Source organism: Chroicocephalus ridibundus, chromosome 22 (genome assembly GCF_963924245.1).
Source record: "Chroicocephalus ridibundus chromosome 22, bChrRid1.1, whole genome shotgun sequence".
Lineage (NCBI taxonomy): Eukaryota > Metazoa > Chordata > Aves > Charadriiformes > Laridae > Chroicocephalus > Chroicocephalus ridibundus.
The window spans coordinates 4906362-4929029 of NC_086305.1; the positions used below are offsets into that span (position 1 = coordinate 4906362).

Here is a 22668-nt window from a genome sequence, read left to right on the forward strand (position 1 = left end):
TCAACAGTGATCGGGGGGCCCCCAGCGCCCCCGGCCTCTGTACCCGCCCCCCGGCTCACGGCCACCGGCTCCCGCTGCGGCATGGCCGCGCACCCCCCTCAGGCCTAATGCCACCCGCCACTTCCTGGAAGTAGCCCCGCCCCCCTCCCCCGCTCATTGGTTCGACGGGCGGATCTTCGTCTGCTACTGGCTGTGTCTGCCGTCCGTCATCGAGCTGTGCCCTCGCCGAGAGCCCGCCCGCCCGCGGAGACCTGAGGGAAGGTTCCGGGGGCGAGAGCGGGACCCCGGGAGGTCGCCCGGGGCCTGGAGACCGGTGTGGGCCTTGGAGACCACCTCAGACCGTGGAGAGGGGCCATGGAGGCCCTACAGGCCGGGGTGGGGGGGAACCAGTGTGGGGCATGGCGGGGTCACACAATCACAGAACGTCGGGGTTGGAAGGGACCTCTGGAGATCATCTCCTCCAAGCCCCGGCCACAGCAGGGTCACCCACAGCAGGGGGCACAGGAACGCGTCCAGGCGGGGTTGGGATGTCTCCAGAGACGGAGACTCCCCCACCTCTCTGGGCAGCCTGTGCCAGGGCTCTGCCACCCTCACAGCAAAGAAGTTCCTCCTCGTCTTGAGATGGAACTTCCCATGGGCAAGTTTGTGCCCGTTACCCCTTGTCCTGTCCCCGGGCACCACTGAGAAGAGCCTGGCCCCATCCTCCTGACACCCCCCCTTTAGCTATTGATCAGCATTGTATGTATAACGTTATCTGTGTTTTGTCTCCCAGAAGACAGTGACAGCCAGCTTAAACTACCTGTCATTTTCTTGCACTGTAGCCACCACAGTCTCTCATTTTGTGCTCTGGAAGCCGGTGGGAGCCTGTGCCCTCCCCCCTGCCCATGGCCAGCGCCAGCCTGGCTCCATCCGGCCTCACAGGGACCGTCCCCAAGGGCTGCTCGACGGAAAACATCACCAAAGCGGGATGGGGATCAGAGCCTCAAGCTGGTTTATTGCCTGTTTCTGGCAGGTCCCTCCACCACCAGTGGCTCCACGCTGCTGGGAGCACGGGGACGGCGTGGCTGGGGTGCGTGGGGTCCCTCGGTGGGACAAGGGAGAGCAGCAGGATGGGGAAGGGGACACTGGCCCTGCTCTGCCTGTCATGGCTCCATCCAGGGCGTCCCCGAGGCCGGCAGGCTCCAGGCGCTGAACTCCCCAGAGTCTGTGAAGTCCTTGGCGGCCACCTGGATGCGGTGGAGGGTGCCAGGCTGCACTCCCGTCAGGGTGTAAGATGTCTGCTCGTATGGCCCGATCTGGGGGAAGAGTGGGGTTGGGGGCACCCATGGGCCGGGGGCAGGACACAGCCTTGCTCGGGGGGGCATCCCTCAGCTGTGCCTCAGTTTACCCCATGCGGGAGGGTGGGGGATGCAGCAGGGGGGACAGTACCGTCTTGGTGACAGAGCTCTCCTCCTCCTGGGCATAGCGGATGTGATACTTCAGCGGGAAGTACTCCGGGAAGGGCCAGGACGCTGGCGGGCTCCACTCCAGCAGCAGCTTCTTGGTCTCCCCAGGGATGGGTGAGACCCGCAGGTCCTCGGGGGGATCCGGCTTTACTAACGAAGCAGGGAGACAACGAAGGTGTGAGGTGCTGGCTGGGGCATCTGGCACGGGACTGCGCTGCATCCGCCAGCCCCGTTGACTGAGCTGTGCAATGCAGGCTGCAGAGGTCACAGAATCAGAATCATTTGGGTGGGAAGGGACCTAAAAGCCCACCCAGTGCCACCCCCTGCCCTGGGCAGGGACACCTCCCACCAGACCAGGCTGCTCCAGGCCCCGTCCAACCTGGCCTTGAACCCCTCCAGGGATGGGGCAGCCACAGCTTCTCCGGGCAACCTGGGCCAGGGGCTCACCCCCCTCACAGCAAACAATTTCTTTCCGAGACCTTGGGAGGCGGGGGGTTAAGTGCGAGGGGTCTGCGGGGAGCCGGCTGTCAGCAGCACTCACTGATGTTCTCCAGGAGGAAGGGCAGGAGTCGGGAGGCAGCGCCCAGGGGGTTCATGGCCGTCACATTCACCACATAGGGGATGAGGGAGAACATCTGCACGTCCCCAAACGAGCAGCTCCGTGGCCCCGTCCGGATGCATTCCCCCATCTCTGTGGACCCCCCCATGCTGTGCCTGGGGGGCAGAAGGGGAGCTGGGTGGGCTGCCCTGCCTGCAGCCCCACATGCGATGCAGGCCTGGGGGGCTGAGCCGGGGCTTGGGTCCTGCCACTGACCTGTACGTGGCCACGAAGTCAGTGTCCAGCAGCGGCTCGGGGGCCACGACCCAGGAGCAGTTCACTGCCTGCGGGTAGCTGATGGCCCAGCACTCCACGGCCGGTGGGGCAGGGGGATCTGGGGCAGGGGACAGTCATCACCCCACTGCCGGCCTCCCCAGGGGACCTCCAGCCAGCAGCAGGGGACACGTGGGGTCCCAGGGTCACTCACAGCCCAGCCGCAGGCAGACGGTGTCCCAGGTCTCGCCGGTGTCAGGGTGGTGGCAGCTGTAGTGGCCCTCGTGGGCCAGGCTGACGTTGGGGAGGGCCAGCCCCGGTGCAGGGTACCTTCCCAGGACAGTGTCCCCCCGGCGCCACTCAGCCAGTCCCCCCGCTGCGGCCGGGCACCGCAGCAGCACCTCGGTGCCCAGGGTGCCATGCTGCAGGGCGCAGCGGGCTGGGGGACATGGCAGTGGGCATCGGCTGCACCCCCTGGGGCAACCCCCCCATTCCCTGCAGCGGTCCCTGGCAGGGGAGTCCAGGGGACATGCCATGGCAGGGGCAGGCGTTGGTAGGGGGTGACACAGGGTCAGGAAGGGTCTGCACCTCCCTGGGCCCCCCAGCTCTGTTCCCAGCACCCCAGTGCCCCTCCCTCCCCAATGTCCCCAGCCCCTGTGAAAATGTCCTTGGTCTCCTCATGTCCCCAAGACCCCCAGTGTCCCTACTGCTCCATCACCAGTCCTCCCGTGTCCCAAATCCCTCCAATGTCCCTATACCTCTATCCTTAGATGCCCTATTATTCTGTCCTCAGTTCCTGCGGTGTCCCCAGTCTCCTTGGAGCCCCTACCCTCCATCCCTGCTCCCTCCACCCCCATCCCCAGCGCTCCCAGTCTGCCCAGTCCTGCTGTCTCCAGTCCCCCCAGATACCCCCATATCTCCATTCCAGCCCCCTAGTCCCTTTATGGCCAGTCCCGCGTGTCCCCATACCTCTGTCCCCAGCCCTCTTGTCCCCCCGCCTCCCCTCAACCTCCATTCCAGTCCCCCCAGTCCCTCTCTCCACCGTCCCCCATGTCCCATACCTCTGCCCCAGCCTGCTCGTCCCCCCAGGTCCCCCCATACCTCCATCCCAGCTGCCACAGTCCCTTCATCCCTAGTCCCACGTGCCCCCATACCTCTGTCCCCATTGTCCCCAGCCCCCCTACCTCCATCCCCAGTGCTGCCCACTGTACGGTTGTAGGGAACGGTGCAGGCAGGTGCCACAAAAGCCACCACCCAAAGCCACTTCATGTCAGGGACACTCAGCAGAGATGCCTGGTTCCAGGAACCTGTGGGAACAGGCAGGATGGTCAAACCCCAGGGGAGGGGACAGCAGGGACACCACGGCCACAGGTCCCCAGGTGGTCCAGGGACATTGCCCTAAAGCTGGGGCTTCAAGCCCGTCTCTGGGCCACCCCACAGTGCCACGCCTCAGTTTCTCCTCTGGCCTTGCCGCATGCCCTGGGGACAGGGGATGGTTTCTCACCGCAGTGGTTGGATCCAGCTGCCAGGAGGAAGGAGAAGGCAGAGGCGGGAGCAAAGCACCCGCGGTACTTTGTGACCGCAGTTTCCCATGGGGACCTGCAGCCATCCCTGTGGTCCTGTACCCGGAATCGGGGTTTTGAGTCACTCTGGGCCTTGGCCAGGAAAGGGGCCAGTGGGCTCGGATGGCCCCCACCTCCCAGGGCACAGAGACCCCCCCCAAAACCCAGCCTGGGGGCTGAGCTGAGTTCCCTGCTGTGACCAAGACCGGCACCACAGGGACGGATCCTGCCCTTGTCGTCACCCACCCTGGCTGTGGGCTGGCTCAGCCCCGCGGGGGGACATGCCTGGCTTTCCCTGTATCATGGACAAGGGGCTCCCCGTGATGCTCCCCAGCCAGATGGCTGTGGGGCCAACCCTAGCCCCTGGCACTCCCCTATGCCCCCCCCCCCATGGGGAGCCCTGTCCCCCGTCATGCTCACCGCAGCAGGGCCAGGTATCTGGGACCAGAGGCTCTGTCACCGTGCCGCCGGTGCGGGAAGCCGCAGCCCCGGCCGGCCTCAGCCCACTTCCTCGCGCAGGAAACGCCGTCCCCCGTGGGGACCTGCCGGACAGCGTGGCTCCACAGGGATCCCCGTGCATGGAGCCTCTCCCTGCCCCGGACCCGCAGGAAAGTGGTTTCGGCTCTGGCCAAGAGGCTTTCAATGCTTCCCACGCCACCACCCCGCTTCCTTCATGGGCAGCTGCCCCCATCTGGGGACATCGGGGCTGGAGGAGGTGATGGCACCGATCCCCTACTGTCCCCAGCTCCACCAACCTTCCCCACAGCCCCCAGCACCCTGTGCCCACCCTCGTCCCCCCAGCGATGAGCCGTCCTGTTGGTGTGGGTATAAATACTTTATTGCTGCTGTGGTGGGGTGCGGGGGCAGTGGGGGGCTGGCACAGGCCCCCAGTGTCGGGTGGGTGGGGGGTGCATGTGCCAGTGACAGGGTGCTGCCCGGAGAAGCAAAGGGACACAGAGGGTGCTATCATGGGCCTGGGCCCCCAGCTGTGTCACCAGTTGTGCGACCGACCCCCGTGGCACGGACGTGCTGGCAGGGGCTCATCTGCCCTGCTCCTGCAGCCGCTGCATCTTCAGGATCTGGCACAGGATTCTCTGCACGTCCTCGTCCATGTGGCCCTGGGGTGGAGGGGACATTGGTGGGGACATCAGAGGGGACATCAGGGAGTCTCTGTGTGTGGCCCAATCACCCCGGGGTTGGCAGTCGCTGGATCCAGCCCCTTGCTGCCTCCCACATGCATATGGGCATCAACGTGTGACTGGCTGGCGCCCCAATTCCCCATACCAGTGTCCCCAGATCCCCCACAGCCACGTCCCCACCTCACCTGCACTGCGTAGAGCAGGTGGCTCCGGTACAGCGTCACCACCTTGCTGTGCCGCGTTTCTGTCTCCTGCAAGAGAGTGAGCAGGTTTGAGCGTGGGACCGGGGGCTTGTGGAAGCCCAGAACCCTCCAGGTGATGGCCACAACGCCCAGGCACCCACCGCCAGCTTCTCCTCCAGCGCACGGATCCTGGCCTGGAGCGTGGCACTGTCAGGGGATGACTGTGGCGGTCCCCGGGACTCGGGGAGGACATTCAGGGCTTCCTTCAGCCTGAAGACCTCCTTAGAGAGCTCAGTGATCTGCACAGCGCACAGAGGTTACAGGGACACAGGGACCCTTCAGCTCCAACTCCCCCGGGGTCCACCCATGGCCGTGGCCACTGCCATGTGCCCATGGGCAAGCACGTTTGTATGGGCAGGTCCATGCCAGTGGGTATATGCCTGTGTGTACGTACATGTGTGCGCACATCTGTGCGCATGCGTGTGTGCATGTTTCCAAGCCCATCTCCCCTCCGGCCCGACCAGCTCAGCCCACCCAAGCAGCGCCCAGGCCACCATCTCCCTTCCCAGGAGCCCCTTGCCACCCCCTGACACCTCTTCCCCGTCCCCTACCTTCCTGTCCCTGTCCCTGACCAGCCGGGCCGAGTCCTCGGTGTGGCCGTGGAGCTCCCGCAGCCGTCGCGCCTCGTCCTGCGCCTCCGCCAGCTGCTTCTGCGCGGCGGCCAGGCGCTCCTCCGCCGCCTGCCGCTCGCTCTTCATGAAGAGGGCTTGCCGCTGCACCCGGAACACCTCCTCGCACGTCTTCTCATGCCGCCGTGACAGCTCACCCAGCTGCTGGGCCAGCTTGGCCGCCTCAGCCCGTAGCCCCTCCTGCGCCGCCTCGTGCTCTCCCCGTGGCACCGCTGCCGCCAGCTCGGCCTCCAGCCGGGCGGCCTCACGCCCCTTGGCCTCCACCGCTGCCTCCAGCTGAGCCGCCCGCTCCCGCAGCGCCCGCGCCTGCTCCTCCAGTGCCGCCATGGCCCGGGCGTGCTCCTCGCGTGGCACCCGGCCCTCCGCCTCCGCCTGCACCTGCCGCAGCCGTGCCAGCGTCTCCTCGTGCTCCCGCCGTCCCACCGGCCGGGCGGCCAGCTGCTCCCGCAGGGTGCCCAGCTCAGCCTCCCTGTGACCCAGCGTCTCCCGCAGCTGCCCCAGCTGGGATGTCACCTCCTCCTGCTGCCGCACCAGCTCCGCCACTCGCCGCTCCAGCACCCCCGGCTCCAGCTCGGGGCCGCTGGCCGCTCGCCAGTCCCGCACCTTGGCCTCCAGCTCCCGCCGCAGGGCCTCCGCCTCTGCCTCCGCCCGGCCGCAGCGCTCCAGCAAGGCTTCCTTCTCCCTCGACGCCTCCTCCAGGGAGGCCCCCAGGGAGGCCGTCGCCTCCATAGCCTCCGCACCCGCCTCCAAACGGGCCTGCAGCTCCTTCAACCGCTGCTCCCGCTCCTCCAGCGCCGCCTGCGCCTGCCGTAGGGCTGCCCGGGCCTCCACCAGCTCAGCGCTGGCCTCCTGCTCGGTGGAGGAGGAGGAGGAGGTCTGGGTGCGTGGCACCCGCAGCTCGCCCAGCGCCGCCTTGCACTCGCCCCAGGTCCAGGCCGGCTCCTCGGCGAGCCGCTGCGCCGTGCTCCCCTCCGTGATTTGCTCCGGGGCTTGCTCCGAGGCTCCGGTCTGCCTCTCCAGTTGCCCGCTGGCCTCGTCCCTCGCATCTGTGCCCCGCGGCAGCTCCGAGCGCTGCGCTCGCAGCCGCTCCAGCTCGCGTTGGAGAGCGTTGTAGAGGCTGGCGGGCACAAAGTCCCCCGGGGTGGACGGGTGGCTCTCGTCCCGCTCGTAGTTCTCCAGCACCTGCCAAGGGGACGGTGAGGCCAGCGGGGGCCAGGGGACAGAAGCGAGGAGGGACAGACAGACAGACGGGGACTTGCCTGTATTTTCTCCCTCAGCTCCTTGTTCTGCACGGTGAGGGACTGCACCTGCCCCTGCAGCGTGGCCAGCAGCTCCTCGGCCGATGGGCTCAGCGTCTTCTTGGAGAGCAGCAGCTCTGCCCCTGCAGGGTGCAGGGACTCTCGGTGCCATGTCTGCCCATGTCCCCACTCCCCGCCACGGGGTGCCCCCTCCCCGAGGGCTGCCCAGCCCCACGGGGGGCCTTGGGAGGCAGGCAGGGCCCTACCTGGGAACTCAAGCGGGTCTCCCTCCTCGTCCTGCAGCGTCTCGATGTCGTAGCTCGTGTTCTCCTTCTCGTTCTGGGGGTGCAGAGTGGTGGGCGTCAGTCCCCGCGCACCCCAGCCCCTGGCACTGCCAGCTGCTACCCACACCTACCTCCAGTGAGGACAAGCGGCTCCGCAGAGCCTCCACCTCCTTGCCCAGCCGCTCTTTCTCACCATCCCGTGCCGCCAACCGCTCCTCCAGCTCCCGGATCTGTGGGGCAGGACACGAGCATGGAGTCCCCTTTGCTCCCACTGGAGTCCTGACAGCATCCCCAGCACCAGGACCCCTCAGAAAGCCGAGGCTACCCATGAGCTCTTTACCGGCCTCACCTGCTTCTCCATGGAGCGCAGGGAGCCCTCGTCCAGCTCTGCCTGCTAGCAGGAGAAAACAGAGGGGGATAAATGCTGTCCCCATCCCTCCTGTCCCCTCTGCTCCCTAGGGACATGGTGGCATCTCCCCCATGACCCTGCAGCTCCCTGGTACCTCCCGTCTCTGCTTCTCCTGCTGCTCCAAGCCCCGGATCTTCTGCAAGAACTGGGCCCGCTCCTGCCGCAGCCGTACAATCTCCTCGTAGGCATCCCGGTCCTCCTGCAGATCAGCGGCCACCAAGCCTCAGTGCCGGGCACTGCCATCCCCCTCCCTGCTGTCAGCCCCCTCCTGCCCATCCTCAGCAGGGGGGCTGTGGCAGGCTCAGTGGCAGCTCTCCGGGGGTGTGCAGGGCACATTTTGACAGCAGAGAGAGAAGGAAAGGCTCCAGCAGGGCATCGTCCCCCCCAATGCCAGCACAGCCCCCCAGGTGAAGGTGTGTTTTGGGCCCACAGGTGGAGGCAAAGGTGCTGATAGCCCTGACAACAGCAGGGGCTGGGGGGCTGGGGCTTGCATGCGCCCCGGGAGCGGGGACGAAGCCTCTGATGCAGCTCAGACCAGCCCCTGAGCACCACCTCCTCCGCAGGGGCGGGTGAAGCTGTGGAGTTAAGGAGGACCCCTCTCACCTGGCTGGGGGTGCCCAGGGGAGGCAGAGGGGCTTTCCTCTTCCTTGGGGTGCTGTTCTTCTCCCTGACAGATGACTGGCTGGGCGAAGACGTCTGTGGAGACACCAGGGCAGTGGGGACATCACATCTAAAGTGGCCTCCCTCCTTCCTGAGCCATTGCCACCTTGGGGAGCCCCAGGGCTCCTGGAGACCCCCACCCAGAGGCTGGGGCCAGCCCTGGTGAGAGGTGGGCAGCCCGGCAGGCCCTTACCTGGGACGTCTGCTCAGTTGATTCCTCCTCTGTGGGGCAGAGAGGGAGGAAAGAGAAATTGGGGAGGTTTAGGTGATCGTAGGGGTGGGCGCAGCAGGCAGAGCCCACGCGTGTGCAGGGGCACCGCCGAACGTGCTCATACAGGGGTGGGCACTCAGGGGACACAACACACGTGTGTGTACACGGGGGGGCACATGTGCACACACGGGGCACACACACACAAATATGGGCACACACGTGGGTGTGTAATTGCAGGGACGCACACGTGTGCAGACATGAGGAAACGCATGCACACTCGCGTACAAACACACTGGCTGACGCACACGTGTGAACATGTGTGTGCAAGCATGTGCAAGACACCCAGACAGGCAGCCAAGGCTCAGCACCACCTCCCAGCCCCTGGCTGGTGACAGCATGGGCAAAGGCACCCCCAGCACATGGGAAAAGGAGACATGCCCCCCCCCAGCCTTGCTCAGCCTCTTCCAGCCATGGGTTAGACATCCCTGCCCCAAAGCACCCTGCAGGGTGGAAATGCCCCCATGGGTCCATGCCCTGCGGACGAGGAGCACCCAGCAGCACAGCTGCCTTACCGCTGGCCCAGGACCGGCGCTGAGCAGCCTCTTGCAGGAAGTGCTGGATGAGAGCGTTGCCGGTGGCCAGGCTGTAGTGCGCGGCATCATGACCTATGGAGTCCACCACGGCCACCCGGGCACCGGCATTGACCAGCACCTCCACCGTCTCCACGCTGCCGTTCTCACAGGCCAGCATCAAGGCTGTCCTGAGCAGAGTGGTGAGCAGAGAGGTGAGGGGGGCCATTCCCTCTGTCTCCCCCTCCGCCCCCAGTCCCCATCAGTGTAGACTCACCTCCCCTGCAGGTCCTGGCTGTTGACAGCCGCGCCGCGGTGCAGCAGGTACCGGCACAGCTCTGAGTGGCTCATCTTGGCAGCAAGGATCAGCGGCGTGGAGCCATCCTGGGCAAGGTCAGGTTGGGTGAGGCTGCGCAGACGAGGCTCACATTCCCCCGTGAGGAACCCTGTTCCCGTTATCTCCCAAATTTCCATGTCCCACTTCATGGTGTGTTTTCACCCCAGGAGCCCCAGGTACTGACAGCTGCTGCGTTCCACCCCAGAAGCTGCTGCATTTCAGAGGCAGGCCCAGCCTGGCCCCTTGCTGCTCTGCACAGCATTGCAGGGCGAGGAGCAGAGCGATCTCACCTTGTCCTTGATGTTCAAGGGAGCCTTGAAATCACAGAGGATCTCCGAGCACGAGATGCAGCCGCTGACCGCTGGGGAGAAGGACAGAGGCTGAGCACTCTGCTTTCCACCGGGACATGAGCAGGACAGGGCTGGCACTGTCCCCACTCACCTGCGTGGTGCAGCGCTGTTCGGCCGCTGCCATCGGCCACGTCCACAGGACAGGAGGCCTGAAGGACAGAGCCTGGGTTACAGGAGGACAGGGGACAGACAGACAGACAGACTATTCCAGTGGACGTGGCTCCTTGGCACGGTGGAGAGCTGAGCAGGCAGCACCCCAGAGTGCTGGGCAGAGCCGGGGACCACCATGTCAACCAACACCACTGGTGAGAGAAGGGACTTAAAGGACAGAGAGGACACCTCACTGGCACAGCACCCTCCCTCCCTCGCAGCACCATGCTCCCAGTCCCGGTACCTGCAGCAGCTTGCTGACGCACTGCGGGTGGCCATGCTTGGAAGCCAGGTGCAGGGCAGTGAAACCTGGGGAGAGGGACAGACAGACAGGTCAGAGAACAGACGATGGGTCTGTGGCAGAGGGGACCAGTTGGGTGACAGACGGACGGATGGGCACACAGGAGGTTCTGCTGGAGTGGGTCTGAATGGGACATCCCCAGGAGCACCATCAGTCAGTGCTTGAGTCCCCCTAGAAAGCTGAGACAGTTTACATCCCCCACAGGTGTCACCTCTGTCCCCTCAGCCTCAACACCTGATGGTAGGGTGGCAACAACCACGGAGTGCCAGTGGCCCCGCCTGGTCCATGGCATTAGCCAGGGGTGCATGGTGGCCATGCCCTCACCCGAGCTATCCTTGGTCATGGCATCCACGCCGTGAGCCAGCATGGCTTCCAGGCAGTCCACGTTCCCCCGCATGGCGGCCAGGTGGAACCTGCAGCAAGACCGGGGGCTGTCACACTCATGTCCCTGGCCCCCAGCCTTGTCCCCAGCCTTGCATCCCCGGTGTCCCGGGGATATGGATCAGCGCTTACGCAGATTTGCCCTCCGAGTCCAATTTGGTGGCGACCAGGCCCTTGCGGACGAGGAGAGATGTCACCCTCCCGGCATCGTTGTAGTCCACAGCTTGCAGGAGCTTCTCATCATTCTTGGTCCAGTCCTGGCTCTGCAATGAAGCCCAGAGGAGGCTGTGATGGGTGTGCTGTCCCCAGGGACAGGCAGGGTGCTGGGCTGGGTGTCGGTGCCTGTCCTCATCCCCATCCCTGCTCTCTTCCACCCATCCCTATCCCTTGGCGTGGCCACCTCTGGGCCAACCCCTTTCCTGGGTGCTCTGGTGCCTGGCCCCCAGCTATGGAGGGTTTAGCTGGGACAGATGACTCGGGTGAGGATCCCCTTCAGCTCCCCCCCACCCCAGTTTGCAGCAGATTTACAGAGCTGCTCCAGTTTAGCTGTGAATGGGCTGTGACCAACCAGGATTTGGAAGCGAGCCGACACTGCCTACTTGCCCCTGCCATCCCAGTGACCCCAACGCTAAACACAGCCAGCACCCGTGAGGTGCCTGAGCCCCATCCCTGCCCAGGTCTCCCCACCGAGCCCATTCCAAGCCCTGCTTTGCTCCCCACCAAGGAAGGGGCGAAGTCAGGGTGAGCACAGTCGGCAGCGAGAGCAGGTCCCCTGGGATGGCTCCAGCCTTCCTGGGATCTATGGGGCTGTCCTGGTTTGATCCCCTGCACAGGACTGGGACTGGATGGAGGGCTTGTGGACCCCAAGAAGCAGGACAGGACCAGCACGGGAAGCCCTGGGTTCACCCCGCAGCCCATGATGACAAACCGGAGCTTGCTGCGGCCGCAGCAGCAGGAAATGGATGTCACCTTTTGGGAGCTGCTGGCATCCTGCCCCTCGCCAGCCTGGTGCCTGGTGCCAGGCATGGGACCTGTGCCACTGTGCCAGCCTGGTGTCCCTGCAAGCCCCTCCAGCCCTGCAGGGCCAGGGGACCCCGTCCAGGGGCAGGGAATAAACCAGTCTCCCAGGGTTACTGGGCAAACCGGCAGGGTGGTGCCTGCTCCCCCCCACACCCCTGTCATGCAAGGACAAAGCAGGTTGGAGAAGACGAAGCCGAGCCCCAGGACAGGGATGGGGATGGAGGGGGCCCAGGTGGGGTGGGGGTGACATGGCTTACCCCCGAGGATGGGACCAAAGGGGACCGGAGACGGAGGACGGGGACGTACCGCGAAGGAGGCAGCCGCACAGAGGCAGATCTGCTTCATGGTGTTGAGGAGGAGGCGGCGGGCAGCCATGCATCCCTTGCCCCCGGCCTGGGCGAGGGCAGGCTGGGGCTCCAGGCCGTGGACCCCAGACCCCAGCTCGGTCCAGCATCGCTGCCCGGGCGGGGGCCGGCTCCTGCCGCAGTGGGAGCCAGGATCCGCCTCCCTCCATCCCTCCGTCCCTCCTTCTTTCCCTCCTTCCCTCCCTCTCAGCATCCAGAGCTTCAGGCATCCCCGCATCCCTGCCACGGAGCAGGTACCAAGATCCCAGCCAGCACCCAGGCTGGTCCCAGTTAAAGTGGGAGCTGGGGGTTGGGGAAGGGGGGGCCAGCTTTCCTACCCCATGCTCAAGGTGAGGCAGCAATGCACCCCCAAACCAAAGGGATGAGCATTCTCCTGCCACCCAGATCCTGCTCCCTGAGAGGGACATGGGACCCCCCTGCCCTGGGGGGCACAGACTTTCCTCCCCCCGCAGCACTGGAGCCAAGGGAGGGGCAGGACGCCCTGGCTGCACCTCGGGGGCTTGGCAAACTCCCCTCAAGGAGGGAACCCCAAAATGCAACGGGTCCCTGGAAGAGCCCCCGGGGGCAGCAGGAACCTCTCACCCCTCCCCACTCACAGAAGTATCCAGGGCAGCGTGGGGAAACCGAGGCACAGAGCACCCCAAGCAGGGCAGGCCCACAGACTCTACGTGGGGGGGTTCAACCTGTGTCCGTGTGTCCCCGTCCATGTGTCCCTCAGTGCACATGCCTGCCCGATGATGCCATGGGCACTGGGGACAGCACTGTCACCCCCTGCCTGGTGTAGAGGATGGTGAGAGCCAGCGGCACCGTGCCAGGATGGTGCTGAATAATTGAGGAGCATCGACATGCTGGTTCCACTGGCTGTGGCAGCTGGAAAGCAGGCAGCTGTCCCCAGGGAGGGGACAAGGAGGGGACCTGGGACCTACTTTCCTCTCCCTGATGCTGCCTTTTTTCCTTTGCTCTGCCCCGCTCCCAAAGATGGCCCTGGGAGCACCCTTGGGTGCATTGGGAGCGCGATCCCACTGGCCAGGGTAGCAGTGCCGACCTTCATGGGGCTGCTGTCCCCATGGTAAGCAGCCACCCCATGTCCCAGGGCAGGTCACCATGTCCCTGTAACACTGGGGACATCCTGGGGAAGATCCCCATGCCCCTGTGAAATTTGGGACAGCCCCCAGCAGGTTCCCATGTCCCCATGGACATCCCAGGGCAGGTCCGTGTGTCCCTGTGAAACTTGGATCATCTCAGGGCAAGCACCCCGTGTCCCCGTGGACATCCCAGGGCAGATCCCCATGTCCCTGGGAATGGCACTCACGTCTGTCTTCTTGAACTTGGCCTTCAGGCTCTTCATGGCGGCTCCAGCCTCAGCCCTGTGGCACCTGGATGGGGGACGGCCGTGCTTGAGGGTCTCTCCCCCACTGATATCGGCTCAGCCACTCCCAGATCCGCTGCTCCTGGAGCCCCGTCCTCGCCGGCCGCGTGTCCCCACCAGCCGCAGTGCCCGGAGAGGGGGACACCAGACGCCAGGGAGTTGAGTTACGGCCGGCTGCGGTTACAGCTGGCAGCGCCGGGCGGCCGGGGGGGCTCCGGGGGGACCAGCCCTGTTTGGTGAGGGGGTCAGCCCGCACCCCTGAAATGCCCAGGGGCACGGAGGCAAGAGGACATGGCATGGCAGGGCCAGATCTGGAGGGGCAGCTGGGGGGGTCTGAGGGCAGCAAGGTCAGGCTCCAAAGCCCTCTCGGGAGTCTGGGGCTGTGGGTCGTGTGGGGCACAGATGGGTCCCTACCAGGCAGCACCCCCTGCCCTTGCCGGCATCCCCAGCCCTTCCATGGCACCCCCAGCCCTTCCATGGCACCTCCTGTTCTTCCCTGGCACCCTCAGCCCTTCCATGGTACCCACTGCCCTTGCTGACACCCCCTCCTCTTCCATGGCAGCCCCAAGCTCTTTCCAGCACCCCCTGCCCTTCCCTGGCACCCTTGCCGGCACCCCCAGCCCTTTCATGGCACCCCCCTGCTCTTCCCTGGCACCTCCTGCCCTTCATGGCACCCCCAGCCCTTCCATGGCATCCCCTGCCCTTCATGGCACCCTCTCCTCTTCCACAGCAGCCCCAAGCTCTTTCCAGCACCCCCTGCCCTTCCCTGGCACCCCCTGCCCTTGATGGCACCCAAGGCCCTTCCCTGGCACCCCCTGCCCTTGCTGACACCCCTCCTCTTTCGTGGCACCCCCAGCCCTTTCCGGCACCCCCTGCCCTTCTCTGACACCCCCCGCCCACGATCCCAGCCCTGGACGGGGGGGTCCAGCCGAGGCCCGGGAGAATGAGGGCAGCCGCCCCCCCCGCGGCTCCTTCTCGCCCGGCACAAAGATGGCGGCGGCGGCGGCGCCCTGCCCCGCGCCCCGCCCGCCCCCGCGCCCCGCGCGCTTCCGCCCGTCCGCGGGGCCGGCAACAATGCGCGCTCCGGCGGCCGGGGCGGGCCATGGCGGTGAATTACGCGGCCGGGCTCTCGCCCTACTCGGACAAGGGCAAGTGCGGCCTCCCCGAGGTGAGCGCGGCGCGGCGGGGTCCCGGCCCCAACCCGGGGCCTGCGGCGGCCCGGCGGGTTTCCATGGCAACCGGGCCCCCGGCCCCGCGGGGGTCTCCCGTGAGGAACCCGGCACCACGGCTCCCTCCGTGTCCCCCAGCCCAGCCCCACGGCTCCTCCAGGCCCGCCCCACGGCTCCCTCCTTGTCCCCCCATCCCATGGCTCCCCCCTTGTCTCCCCCAGCCCAGCTCCACGGTTCCCTCCATGTCCCCCCCAGCCGGGCGCCATGGCTCCTCCAGGCCCACCCCATGGCTCCCTATTTGTCCCCCCAACCCGTGGCTGCCCCCTTGTCTCCTCCAGCCCAGCACCATGGCTCCCTCCATGTTGCCCCATCCCTATGGCTCCCTCCACGTTCCCCCCCAGCCCAGTGCCATGGCTCCTCCAGGCCCACCCCACGGCTCCTTCCATGTCTCCCCCAGCCCAGCGCCATGGCTTCCTCCATGTCCCCTCCCAGGCCCACCCCATGGCTCCCTCCTTCTCCCCCCAGGCCCACCCCATGGCTCCCTCTGTGTTCCCTCCAGCCCCACGGCTCCCTCCTTGTACCCCCATCCCTGTGGCTCCCTCCATGTCCCCCCAGGCCTACCCCATAGCTCCCTCCTTGTAGTCCCAGCCCAGCACTATCCCCCTGTTTTGTGCCCCCCCAACAGGGGCTCCCATCTGTATGGGGACCCTTTGATCCCCAGCGGGGACCCTCAGGGGGTGGGTGTGAGGGGCCTGTCTGGGCGCTGTGGGGGTGATCCCAGCCCTCAGCAGTACTTGGGAAGCTTAAAACAGGTTTTGGGGTGAGGGGACAGGGACATGCAGGTGCCTGTTCTGAGCCTGGGGGGGTGAAGGAACGGGGTCACGAGGGGCCTGTCCTCAGTCCCTGTCCCCAGGAGCCCGGGCTGGAGAAGCATCTCACAGAAATGAAACCCTGTGCCCCTGCCAGAAAGCCGGCTGGACACACAATCCCATCCAGCCACAGCGTCCCCACGTCCCCCACCTCCATGGCTTCCCGCGCCGCTCGCCGTCCCTCGGCACTGTCCTGTCTGCAGAGCCAGTGGCTGTGCCGGTGACAGCTGGAGTTGGGCACACGTGGGGTGGCACCGTCCTCCCGCTGCCCGGCGGTGCCCTGGAGCCCAGCCACTTCTTGGGGTATCAGCTGCCTGTCAGCAAGAGCAATAAATACGCTCCTCTGCGTTAGGTGTTTTTAGCCCTTACCCTGTGTGGAGATGGTTTATATAACACTGTTTCTCTCCGATTAAATGCTTTTGTCATCAAGGAATGACAAATCTTCTTTTCTTTGGTGGATAAGAAGGATTCGTGGTTTACTGGGTCTTTGTGCCGGGAGGTGTGTAGGATGCATCCCTGCATCTCTCCATTCCCATGTGGTTTGTCTCTTCTGCTCAGATTTTTGACCCGCCGGAGGAAGTGGAGAGGAAGGTGCGGGAGCTGGCGGACTTGATCAGGGGTTCCTCCAACGTGGTGTTTCACACGGGGGCTGGAATCAGCACCTCCTCGGGGATTCCTGACTTCAGGTAAGGGCGGTGAGCAGCAGGCGAGGGGCTGGGAGGATGGTACCTCCTCCCAGTCCATCTCGTGTCTTGTAACGCTCTGGACTGTGCTTCCTGCTACCCCAGCCAGACCCACTCCATCCCTCTTCTCTGGTCCTGGATCCAGCTGAAAATACTGTTTCCCTCCTGCACACCCATTTGACGTTAGGCCATACCCACAGAAGCCCTACGTGCGCTCTGCTTGCATTAACAACAAAAATCGCTGGTGATCCACGACCTTCATTTCGCAGTGCCTTGCTCATCCACCATTGATAGGGCTTATGGTGTGTTTACAACTGCGTTTTTAGATCCTGAGCTCTCAATTCTTGCTCTTTCTGTCCCCGTTGGTGCAGGGGGCCCAATGGTGTCTGGACGATGGAAGAGAAGGGGCTCTCCCCAAAATTTGACACTACCTTTGAGAATGCCAGGCCCTCCAAGACTCACATGGCGCTGCTGGGGCTGCAGAGAGTCGGCATCCTGAAATTCCTGGTCAGCCAGAATGTGGACGGCCTTCACGTGCGTTCAGGATTCCCACGGTACTGCCTCTCCCGCCCTGTCTCCGGGTCCTTCGTGCCTGTCCCCGCCGCTGCCACGTGGCTGGTCTTGCTGCCCGATTAGCATGGCCTCGCGGGCAAGCGTTTGATGCTGGGGCTTGATTTCCAAGGCTGGCTTGGAAGGCGTCTGCCCGCTGATATTGGGAGCGGAAACTGGGAAGTGCCGGTGTGGGAACGGGTACATAAACCAGCTTGAATTTAGAGCAGGGAGGGTATGGTAATAATTCAGAGGGTGAGGAAATGAAGTCAGCCTCGATGCTCTCTAGAAGCACCCCCAGAAGCCGTTTGTTCACAAGTAGAACGAACAGGTCGTGGTGTTGGGCCATCGCATGTTACCACCCACCAGCTGAGTGGCTGTAGCCGACGGTGCCACTGTGAGCAGCCTGGCTGGCTGCTGCCTGGGGGCTCGTGGCCCGGGGAGCGAGACGTCGGCTTCAAGTAGGGCACATGCTCCTGGGAACTGCGCTCAGAGCCGCGCTCGGGGCACACGGTCCCTTCTGCTGCTCTGTACCCACCCAGAGGGGTGAAGGGACAGGAGGGAGGATGAGACCATCTGAAACCACTCCCGCTGCTCGCAGAGATGCCTGTCGCCCAGTTTTACCAGCGTTGCTAGAGCTGGATCTTGTGCTATTTTAGTTTCCTTAAATTGAATTTCTTGAGAGAAAATAAAGGCGTTGCTTCCCCAATGATGGAAGCACGCTTGGGCCCAAGATACCTTAAAGAAATACTTTTCCTCTCAATAAATTTGCAAAACTGCAAGGGTGGCGAGAGGGAGAGAGGGTCCCGCAGTTGGAACTGGTCTGACTTACCGGCTGCAGTCTCGGATTTCCTCGCTCGCTGCGATGAGGTCAGGGGTCCTGCGTGGCCGTGTTCCCTCTGTGGGGAGCTGCGACGTGCGGGAGCCGAGGGTACAAGTCCTCCACTCCCTGCGTGGGTGGGGACTGAAGTGCATTTAGCAGCGCGGTGGCCATTTCAAAGATGTCCTCAAAGGACCCTGCCTTTCCATTAGCACTTGCGGCAACAGGCTCTTTTTCCCTTCAAGAAACTTCAGCCTGTTATAAAACCCATTTCCAGCACTTAAGACCAGTAAGCAATTGCCTTGTGAGGCAAGCTGCCTGGAAAGGAAAGAGGAGAGCAGCTGAATTCAAGTAAGAAAATAAAATGAAGGTAATTGGGATGAGAACGAGGGGCATGAATGGGACCTCGGGAGAAGATGCGTCTCACAAATGTCTTCAGCCATCACGGGCTGAGCAGAGGGCTGCCTCCCGGGGGGTATTTCCTATTATGAAAAGCCCTGAGTCCTGGTTCCTGCTCCTAGCGCCACATTTGCCTTTTTAAGCTAAACAACCATGGGAAAAAGAATAGGAATTAAAGACCAGAACTCAGCCGTGCTCCCCGCAGCCTCCTGCCACCGGCTCCCGCTCTGGTTCAGCGCAGCTCTTCCGCCCAAGCAAAGCATGTGCTTAAGTAAGCGCCGCTGAACTGGGGCCAAAATGGGGGAAATCAAGTCAGTCCTGTCTCCATCTGCCCTGGAGGAGGTTCCCAGTCACCGTGGGGCTCGTCGGGAGAGCGTTGGCCTTCTGCTTTGAGGTTGGCGCTGAGCTTGAGGGGAGTTCTAGTCAAAACAAGTGGCAAAGGGCTGAAACCGTGCAAGGACAGAGAGAAACACCGAGTGCTGAGAAAAGCAAAGATCCTGGTTACTGCTGGGCGCAGGGATTTGAGGCTGGGTCAGAACAGGGGTTAGAATTGGTGCTGCGGAAGGAAATGTTTAAAATTAAAAAGCCAGGACGTGCTGTTCCTCCCCTTAGTCCCAATTGTGGTGGCCATAGTGTAGTGCTTTCATGATGGAGATGAAACTGTGGCGCAGAAGGCCTCTAGCCAGGATCTGAACGTGTCCTCTGGGTCTCCCCTGCCCCGCGAGAGGGACGGCTCTGCCCAAACTGCCTTTGAACGGTATTTCTTGTGTTAAATGCACAAAGAGGTGCTCAGTGTGCCACAGTTTTGCCAGCGCCTGCTTGGCCTGTATGCGATGGCCACACTTGGCACAGGGAAGTCCCGACACTCGGTGGCTGGATCAGCCGCCTTCAACGACCAGCTGCCTCCCTGCAGCAAGGCCAGGTCATTTTGTGGCACCCAGTGTCCCCAGAGCCTGCCTGGCACTGGTGCCTTGCTCCGATGCAGCCGTATTTGTCTATACCTAATATAATTCCCCTCAGTGCTGGCCCTGTGCTGGCTCGCTCTCCCCAGGCCGTGGCAGAGGGTCCCTGTCACCCCACATCACCTGGCAGGTCTGATCCGGCAGAGCTGGAGAGTGGGGAAGCCCTTGAGATGCAGGACCCCTGCTGAGGAGGGGGCTTTGGGCAGCTGTCCCGGTTGCTCCAGGGCTCTCCACCATTCCCCAGCTCACTTCTGCCTGTTTTCTCCCCCAGGGACAAGTTGGCTGAGCTCCACGGGAACATGTTTGTGGAAGAGTGTGTGAAATGCGGCAAGTACGTGAGCCCTGAGCCTGGGGAGGGCATCAGCGAGGTGGGGGCTTTGTTGTTGTCCCCAGGGAACGATGGAGGCCCTGCGCGTGCCGTGGGGCTCTGCCTGGCAGGTCTCTGGTGCAGTGTGCGTGGAGGCACGGACAGACCTGTCCTTCCAAATCCTAAACCCTGTCAAATGGTGGGAAAGGAACATTCTGGGAATTCTCCGTTGCCTGGGCGGCCTTCGACAAATCCTGCTCCTCCTGGCAAGGCGGATGTGCCGGGAGGGCTGCCTGCGGCAGGGTCTGTGCTGCCAGCTGGAGAGAGGAGAGGAGGCTGCTACCAGCTGGGTTTTCCATCCCGGTTTGTGGCAGAGCTGTGGGGCTGCTGTCAGCAGCGCCTGGTTGGAGACGCAGGCAGAGTCCGATGGAGGACTGAGGTGCCCCAGTTATTGCTTGTGGCTCTGAGCCGCCACCTGCTTCCCCCAGTGCCCGTGATGTGAGGTGTGCCGTGTTGGGGGGGTGTGTCACAGCGGGTGCCACCTCCCTGCGTGTTTGGCCCTGAATGGCACCGTCTCTCCTGCAGGCAGTACGTGCGGGACACGGTGGTGGGCAGCATGGGGCTGAAGCCAACGGGCAGGCTGTGCAGCGTCACCAAAGCCCGGGGTCTGCGGGCCTGCAGGTACGTCTGCTGGGAGGCTGGACGAGGGCTCCCGAGGGGACGGGGGGTGGCAGGGGGTGGCTCTGGCGTGCAGACCTGGCTTTGCAGGGCTGGGCTCACAGTCCCTGCAGCTCAGGTGAAGAAGCAGAGGGCGTAGGGGAGATCTCCAAAAGCCCAGGTAGGAAGCCAGCACCCACATCTCCAAGGAGTCCCAGTCACGCCGATAATCTCGAGTGTGTCCCAGTGCTGGAGAATGTCCGGCTGTGGGATGGCAGCTCTAGAGAGCCCCTTCGCCTCCAGCAGGATACGGCCACCGCTGCCCCGCTGCTGCTTGCCTTTAGTGGCGTAGTGTTTCCAGCTCTGCAGCTGGAGGTACCCTGAGATGATCTGGCATCCAGACACGCTCCACGTGCCCCTCGTGCTTCCTCACCCTGGGCCCAGCTGCTTTTCTCACCCAGGCGGCACAGCAGAGCCAGGGGCTCTGGGCCATGGGGCAGAGCTCTGCTGGCTCAGCTCTGAGACTGGGGAGTGAAAAGCATGTCCCAGCTCTGAACTGGGACGGCAAAACAGCCAGGGTTTTGGTGGCATTGCAGCACCAGCCACAAAATCCCTCACGCAGGTGAATTCTGTGCCTCCCCTCGCCTGCCGGTGAGTCCCCTTGGGTTGTCTGGGCTCTCTCTGTCCTTCGCAGTGCTGGGCCAGGATCTGGGTCAGTGTCCCCTCTCGCAGGACAGCTCTGCTGCCTGTCCCTGCCTGGCAGGGGAAGCCATGGACCTTGTGTGTGTTTTCTAGAGGGAAGTTGAGAGACACCATTCTGGACTGGGAAGATTCCCTGCCCGACCGCGACCTCACGCTGGCGGACGAAGCCTGCAGGTACCGCGCTTGGGCTCTTTGTGCCGTGGTGGCTGCTGACGCCTGCGGCTCGCGGTGCTCGCAGTGCCCCGGGAGGCTGCGCGGGCTCCCCATCCTCTGCCCGCACCCTTGGGCTGACCCTGCCCGGCTTTCTTCATCGTGGTTTGTGCCTCACAGCCCTGAGGCTGTACCCACAGCACGGCAACACCCAGCCCTCTCCCCGGAAAGCGGCCGAGAGAAACCACTGCAAATTCCGGCCACAGCTTTGTGTCCCAGCTGGGCAGCTGGGAGAGTCCACACTGGAGCAGCCACGGCTTTTTCTCTGCCCTGGATGTTTTGTCTTCTCCCTGCAGGAAAGCCGATCTCTCCGTCACTCTGGGGACCTCTCTGCAGATCAAACCCAGCGGCAACCTCCCGCTGATCACGAAGAAGAGAGGAGGGAAGCTGGTCATAGTCAATCTACAAGCAACCAAACATGTGAGTGAGAGCGTCCTCGCTGCTCTGCGCTCACAGCAATTTGCTCTGTGCTGCTCCTTTCCCCTCGGTCACTTGTTCCAGCCCCATCACAGGTTAGTCCCCGCACGTTGTCCCCTCCCAGGCGGCCAGATGGGAGAGCGGCCTCACATAGTGATCGAACGGGCTGGGCTTCCCTTGTTGGAGGGCTTAAACCTGCAACTCCTGATAAACACCTAGAAATGGAAGGTAAATTTTAAAAGCGGAATAAATACTCGGCCCAAATCCTGACGTATCCTCCGGTGCAAGAACCGCACACATGTAACCCACGCCACAGGGCAGAGGCGTTTGGTTCCTGTTCAGCCCTGGTTTTGGTGCCACCGTTGTCCGAAGTCTTTTGAATAACCAGAGCTGGGGGGTTTCAGGGGTGTCGTTAGAGCTCCTTTGTCCCTGTCCCACTCTGGCCTGGGCTCGCTGGCCTGGCTCTGCATCCGCGTCCCCGTCTCTGGGCTGTGTTTCAAGGTGGGGATCTCATTGCCACACCCTGATAGAGCGCTGTCAGCCCGCGGCGTGGCCAGGGAGCGGTGCCAGGCAGGGTCAGCGCGTGTTCCACCAGGGATGATGGTGTCTCAGGGAAGGGACAGGAGCCTGGGAGCCCGCGTGCAGCTGAGCCATCACCCAACCCCTGTCCCCACGCGCTCCCTGGGAGGGGATGTTTGTCCCCGCACACTCTGTTTGTCCCCTAACGTTGCGTTTGCCCTCGCTCGCCCCAGGACAGACAGGCCGACCTGCGCATCCACGCCTACGTCGATGATGTCATGACAAAGCTGATGAAGCACTTGGGGCTGGAGGTCCCGGAGTGGACAGGGCCGGTGGTGGTGGAAAGCGCGGAGCTCCCCAAGCCCGAACAGCTCTTCGGATTTGACCCTGGGGCTCGTGGGCTGCTGAAGGAGGAGCCCCTCTCCCAGCACAACGGCACGGGTGGGCTGTGCCCCGACCTCGGGACCACGCAGGTGGAACGCCGTGACAGTCTGAAGCAGGAGTGTCCCAGCCCGGACACGGGGCCAACGACGGTGAAGAAGATGAAGGTGGAGCCTCTCCTTATCTGACCCAGACTGTTCCCTGTCTGTCTAGACACTCGTCCGTGCCGCTTTTCCTACCGACTTTTTTTTATACCCTTAAACATTGTCCCTTTTTTTATGTAAGTATTAAATACACTCGAATCACGTGTGTCAGGGCAGCTGCACCCACCAACCCTGCTTGAAAGGGACCGAGCAGCCGGTTCCTTCTCTGCGAGGAGACGGTTGGGGGGTCCAGCAGACCCCAGGGGGGCAGAGGGACGAGGGTGCTCGGCAGCGACTCTGGGGGCAGCTGATGCCGTCTCAAACGCAGCTGGAGCTGCGCAGGGGTTGGGATGAGCCGCTGCGATCTGCCCACAGAGCTGCTCCCGGTCCTGCTGGTGATGGGGGGATG

At 63.8% G+C, this 22668-nt stretch overlaps 3 protein-coding genes across 8 annotated transcripts; 1 reads left to right on the forward strand and 2 right to left on the reverse strand.

The window, feature by feature from the left end:
• Window positions 1-992: 992 nt before the first annotated feature.
• On the reverse strand, window positions 993-4788 carry EBI3 (Epstein-Barr virus induced 3). Of its 3 annotated transcripts, none has more exons than XM_063357865.1 (7): window positions 4239-4788; window positions 3441-3563; window positions 2471-2695; window positions 2260-2377; window positions 1987-2159; window positions 1429-1595; window positions 993-1295 (listed from the first exon to the last, which is right to left on the reverse strand). In XM_063357865.1, exons 1-7 carry the CDS (start codon window positions 4786-4788, stop codon window positions 1143-1145), a joined length of 1509 nt encoding a protein of 502 aa, XP_063213935.1. In that variant the 3' UTR covers window positions 993-1142. The 3 variants fall into 3 exon arrangements, with proteins under 3 accessions (XP_063213935.1, XP_063213934.1, XP_063213936.1); XM_063357864.1 differs by having other exon boundaries at window positions 1429-1700; XM_063357866.1 differs by lacking the exon at window positions 4239-4788 and having other exon boundaries at window positions 1429-1700; window positions 3441-4131.
• A 10-nt stretch (window positions 4789-4798) lies between these two features.
• On the reverse strand, window positions 4799-15817 carry ANKRD24 (ankyrin repeat domain 24). 4 transcript variants are annotated; one of them, XM_063357862.1, is made up of 20 exons: window positions 15662-15817; window positions 13416-13479; window positions 10851-10981; window positions 10662-10750; window positions 10281-10345; window positions 9978-10035; window positions 9827-9897; window positions 9477-9583; window positions 9203-9390; window positions 8613-8641; window positions 8363-8455; window positions 7854-7958; window positions 7700-7744; window positions 7482-7580; window positions 7333-7405; window positions 7088-7209; window positions 5751-7010; window positions 5301-5438; window positions 5143-5208; window positions 4799-4936 (listed from the first exon to the last, which is right to left on the reverse strand). In XM_063357862.1, exons 2-20 carry the CDS (start codon window positions 13449-13451, stop codon window positions 4859-4861), a joined length of 2853 nt encoding a protein of 950 aa, XP_063213932.1. In that variant the 5' UTR covers window positions 13452-13479; window positions 15662-15817; the 3' UTR covers window positions 4799-4858. The 4 variants fall into 4 exon arrangements, with proteins under 4 accessions (XP_063213932.1, XP_063213930.1, XP_063213929.1 ...); XM_063357860.1 differs by lacking the exons at window positions 13416-13479; window positions 15662-15817 and adding an exon at window positions 12045-13368 and having other exon boundaries at window positions 7700-7741; XM_063357859.1 differs by lacking the exons at window positions 13416-13479; window positions 15662-15817 and adding an exon at window positions 12045-13366.
• Window positions 14473-22665, forward strand: SIRT6 (sirtuin 6). The gene is made up of 8 exons (XM_063357868.1): window positions 14473-14640; window positions 16069-16196; window positions 16565-16747; window positions 19195-19254; window positions 19816-19911; window positions 20683-20763; window positions 21096-21219; window positions 21969-22665. Exons 1-8 carry the CDS (start codon window positions 14575-14577, stop codon window positions 22302-22304), a joined length of 1074 nt encoding a protein of 357 aa, XP_063213938.1. The 5' UTR covers window positions 14473-14574; the 3' UTR covers window positions 22305-22665.
• The last annotated feature ends 3 nt before the right edge of the window (window positions 22666-22668 follow it).

What these genes read in the sequence shown, in the direction of transcription:
- EBI3 (XM_063357864.1), bottom strand. Translation starts at nt 4,788, where the DNA reads ATGATAGCACCCTCTGTGTCCCTTTGCTTCTCCGGGCAGCACCCTGTC. An exon ending in GACTTCGTGGCCACGTACAG is followed by an intron (nt 2,160 to 2,259) that starts GTCAGTGGCAGG and finishes TCTGCCCCCCAG; the next exon opens with GCACAGCATGGGGGGGTCCA. An exon ending in CTTCCTCCTGGAGAACATCA is followed by an intron (nt 1,701 to 1,986) that starts GTGAGTGCTGCT and finishes TGACCTCTGCAG; the next exon opens with CCTGCATTGCACAGCTCAGT.
- ANKRD24 (XM_063357859.1), bottom strand. Translation starts at nt 12,320, where the DNA reads ATGCGGGGATGCCTGAAGCTCTGGATGCTGAGAGGGAGGGAAGGAGGG. An exon ending in GTGCGGCTGCCTCCTTCGCG is followed by an intron (nt 10,982 to 12,044) that starts GTACGTCCCCGT and finishes GCTTCATTGCAG; the next exon opens with AGCCAGGACTGGACCAAGAA. An exon ending in GCCGCTTGTCCTCACTGGAG is followed by an intron (nt 7,406 to 7,481) that starts GTAGGTGTGGGT and finishes CTGCACCCCCAG; the next exon opens with AACGAGAAGGAGAACACGAG.
- SIRT6 (XM_063357868.1), top strand. Translation starts at nt 14,575, where the DNA reads ATGGCGGTGAATTACGCGGCCGGGCTCTCGCCCTACTCGGACAAGGGC. An exon ending in TCGGGGATTCCTGACTTCAG is followed by an intron (nt 16,197 to 16,564) that starts GTAAGGGCGGTG and finishes CCGTTGGTGCAG; the next exon opens with GGGGCCCAATGGTGTCTGGA. An exon ending in CTGGCGGACGAAGCCTGCAG is followed by an intron (nt 20,764 to 21,095) that starts GTACCGCGCTTG and finishes TTCTCCCTGCAG; the next exon opens with GAAAGCCGATCTCTCCGTCA.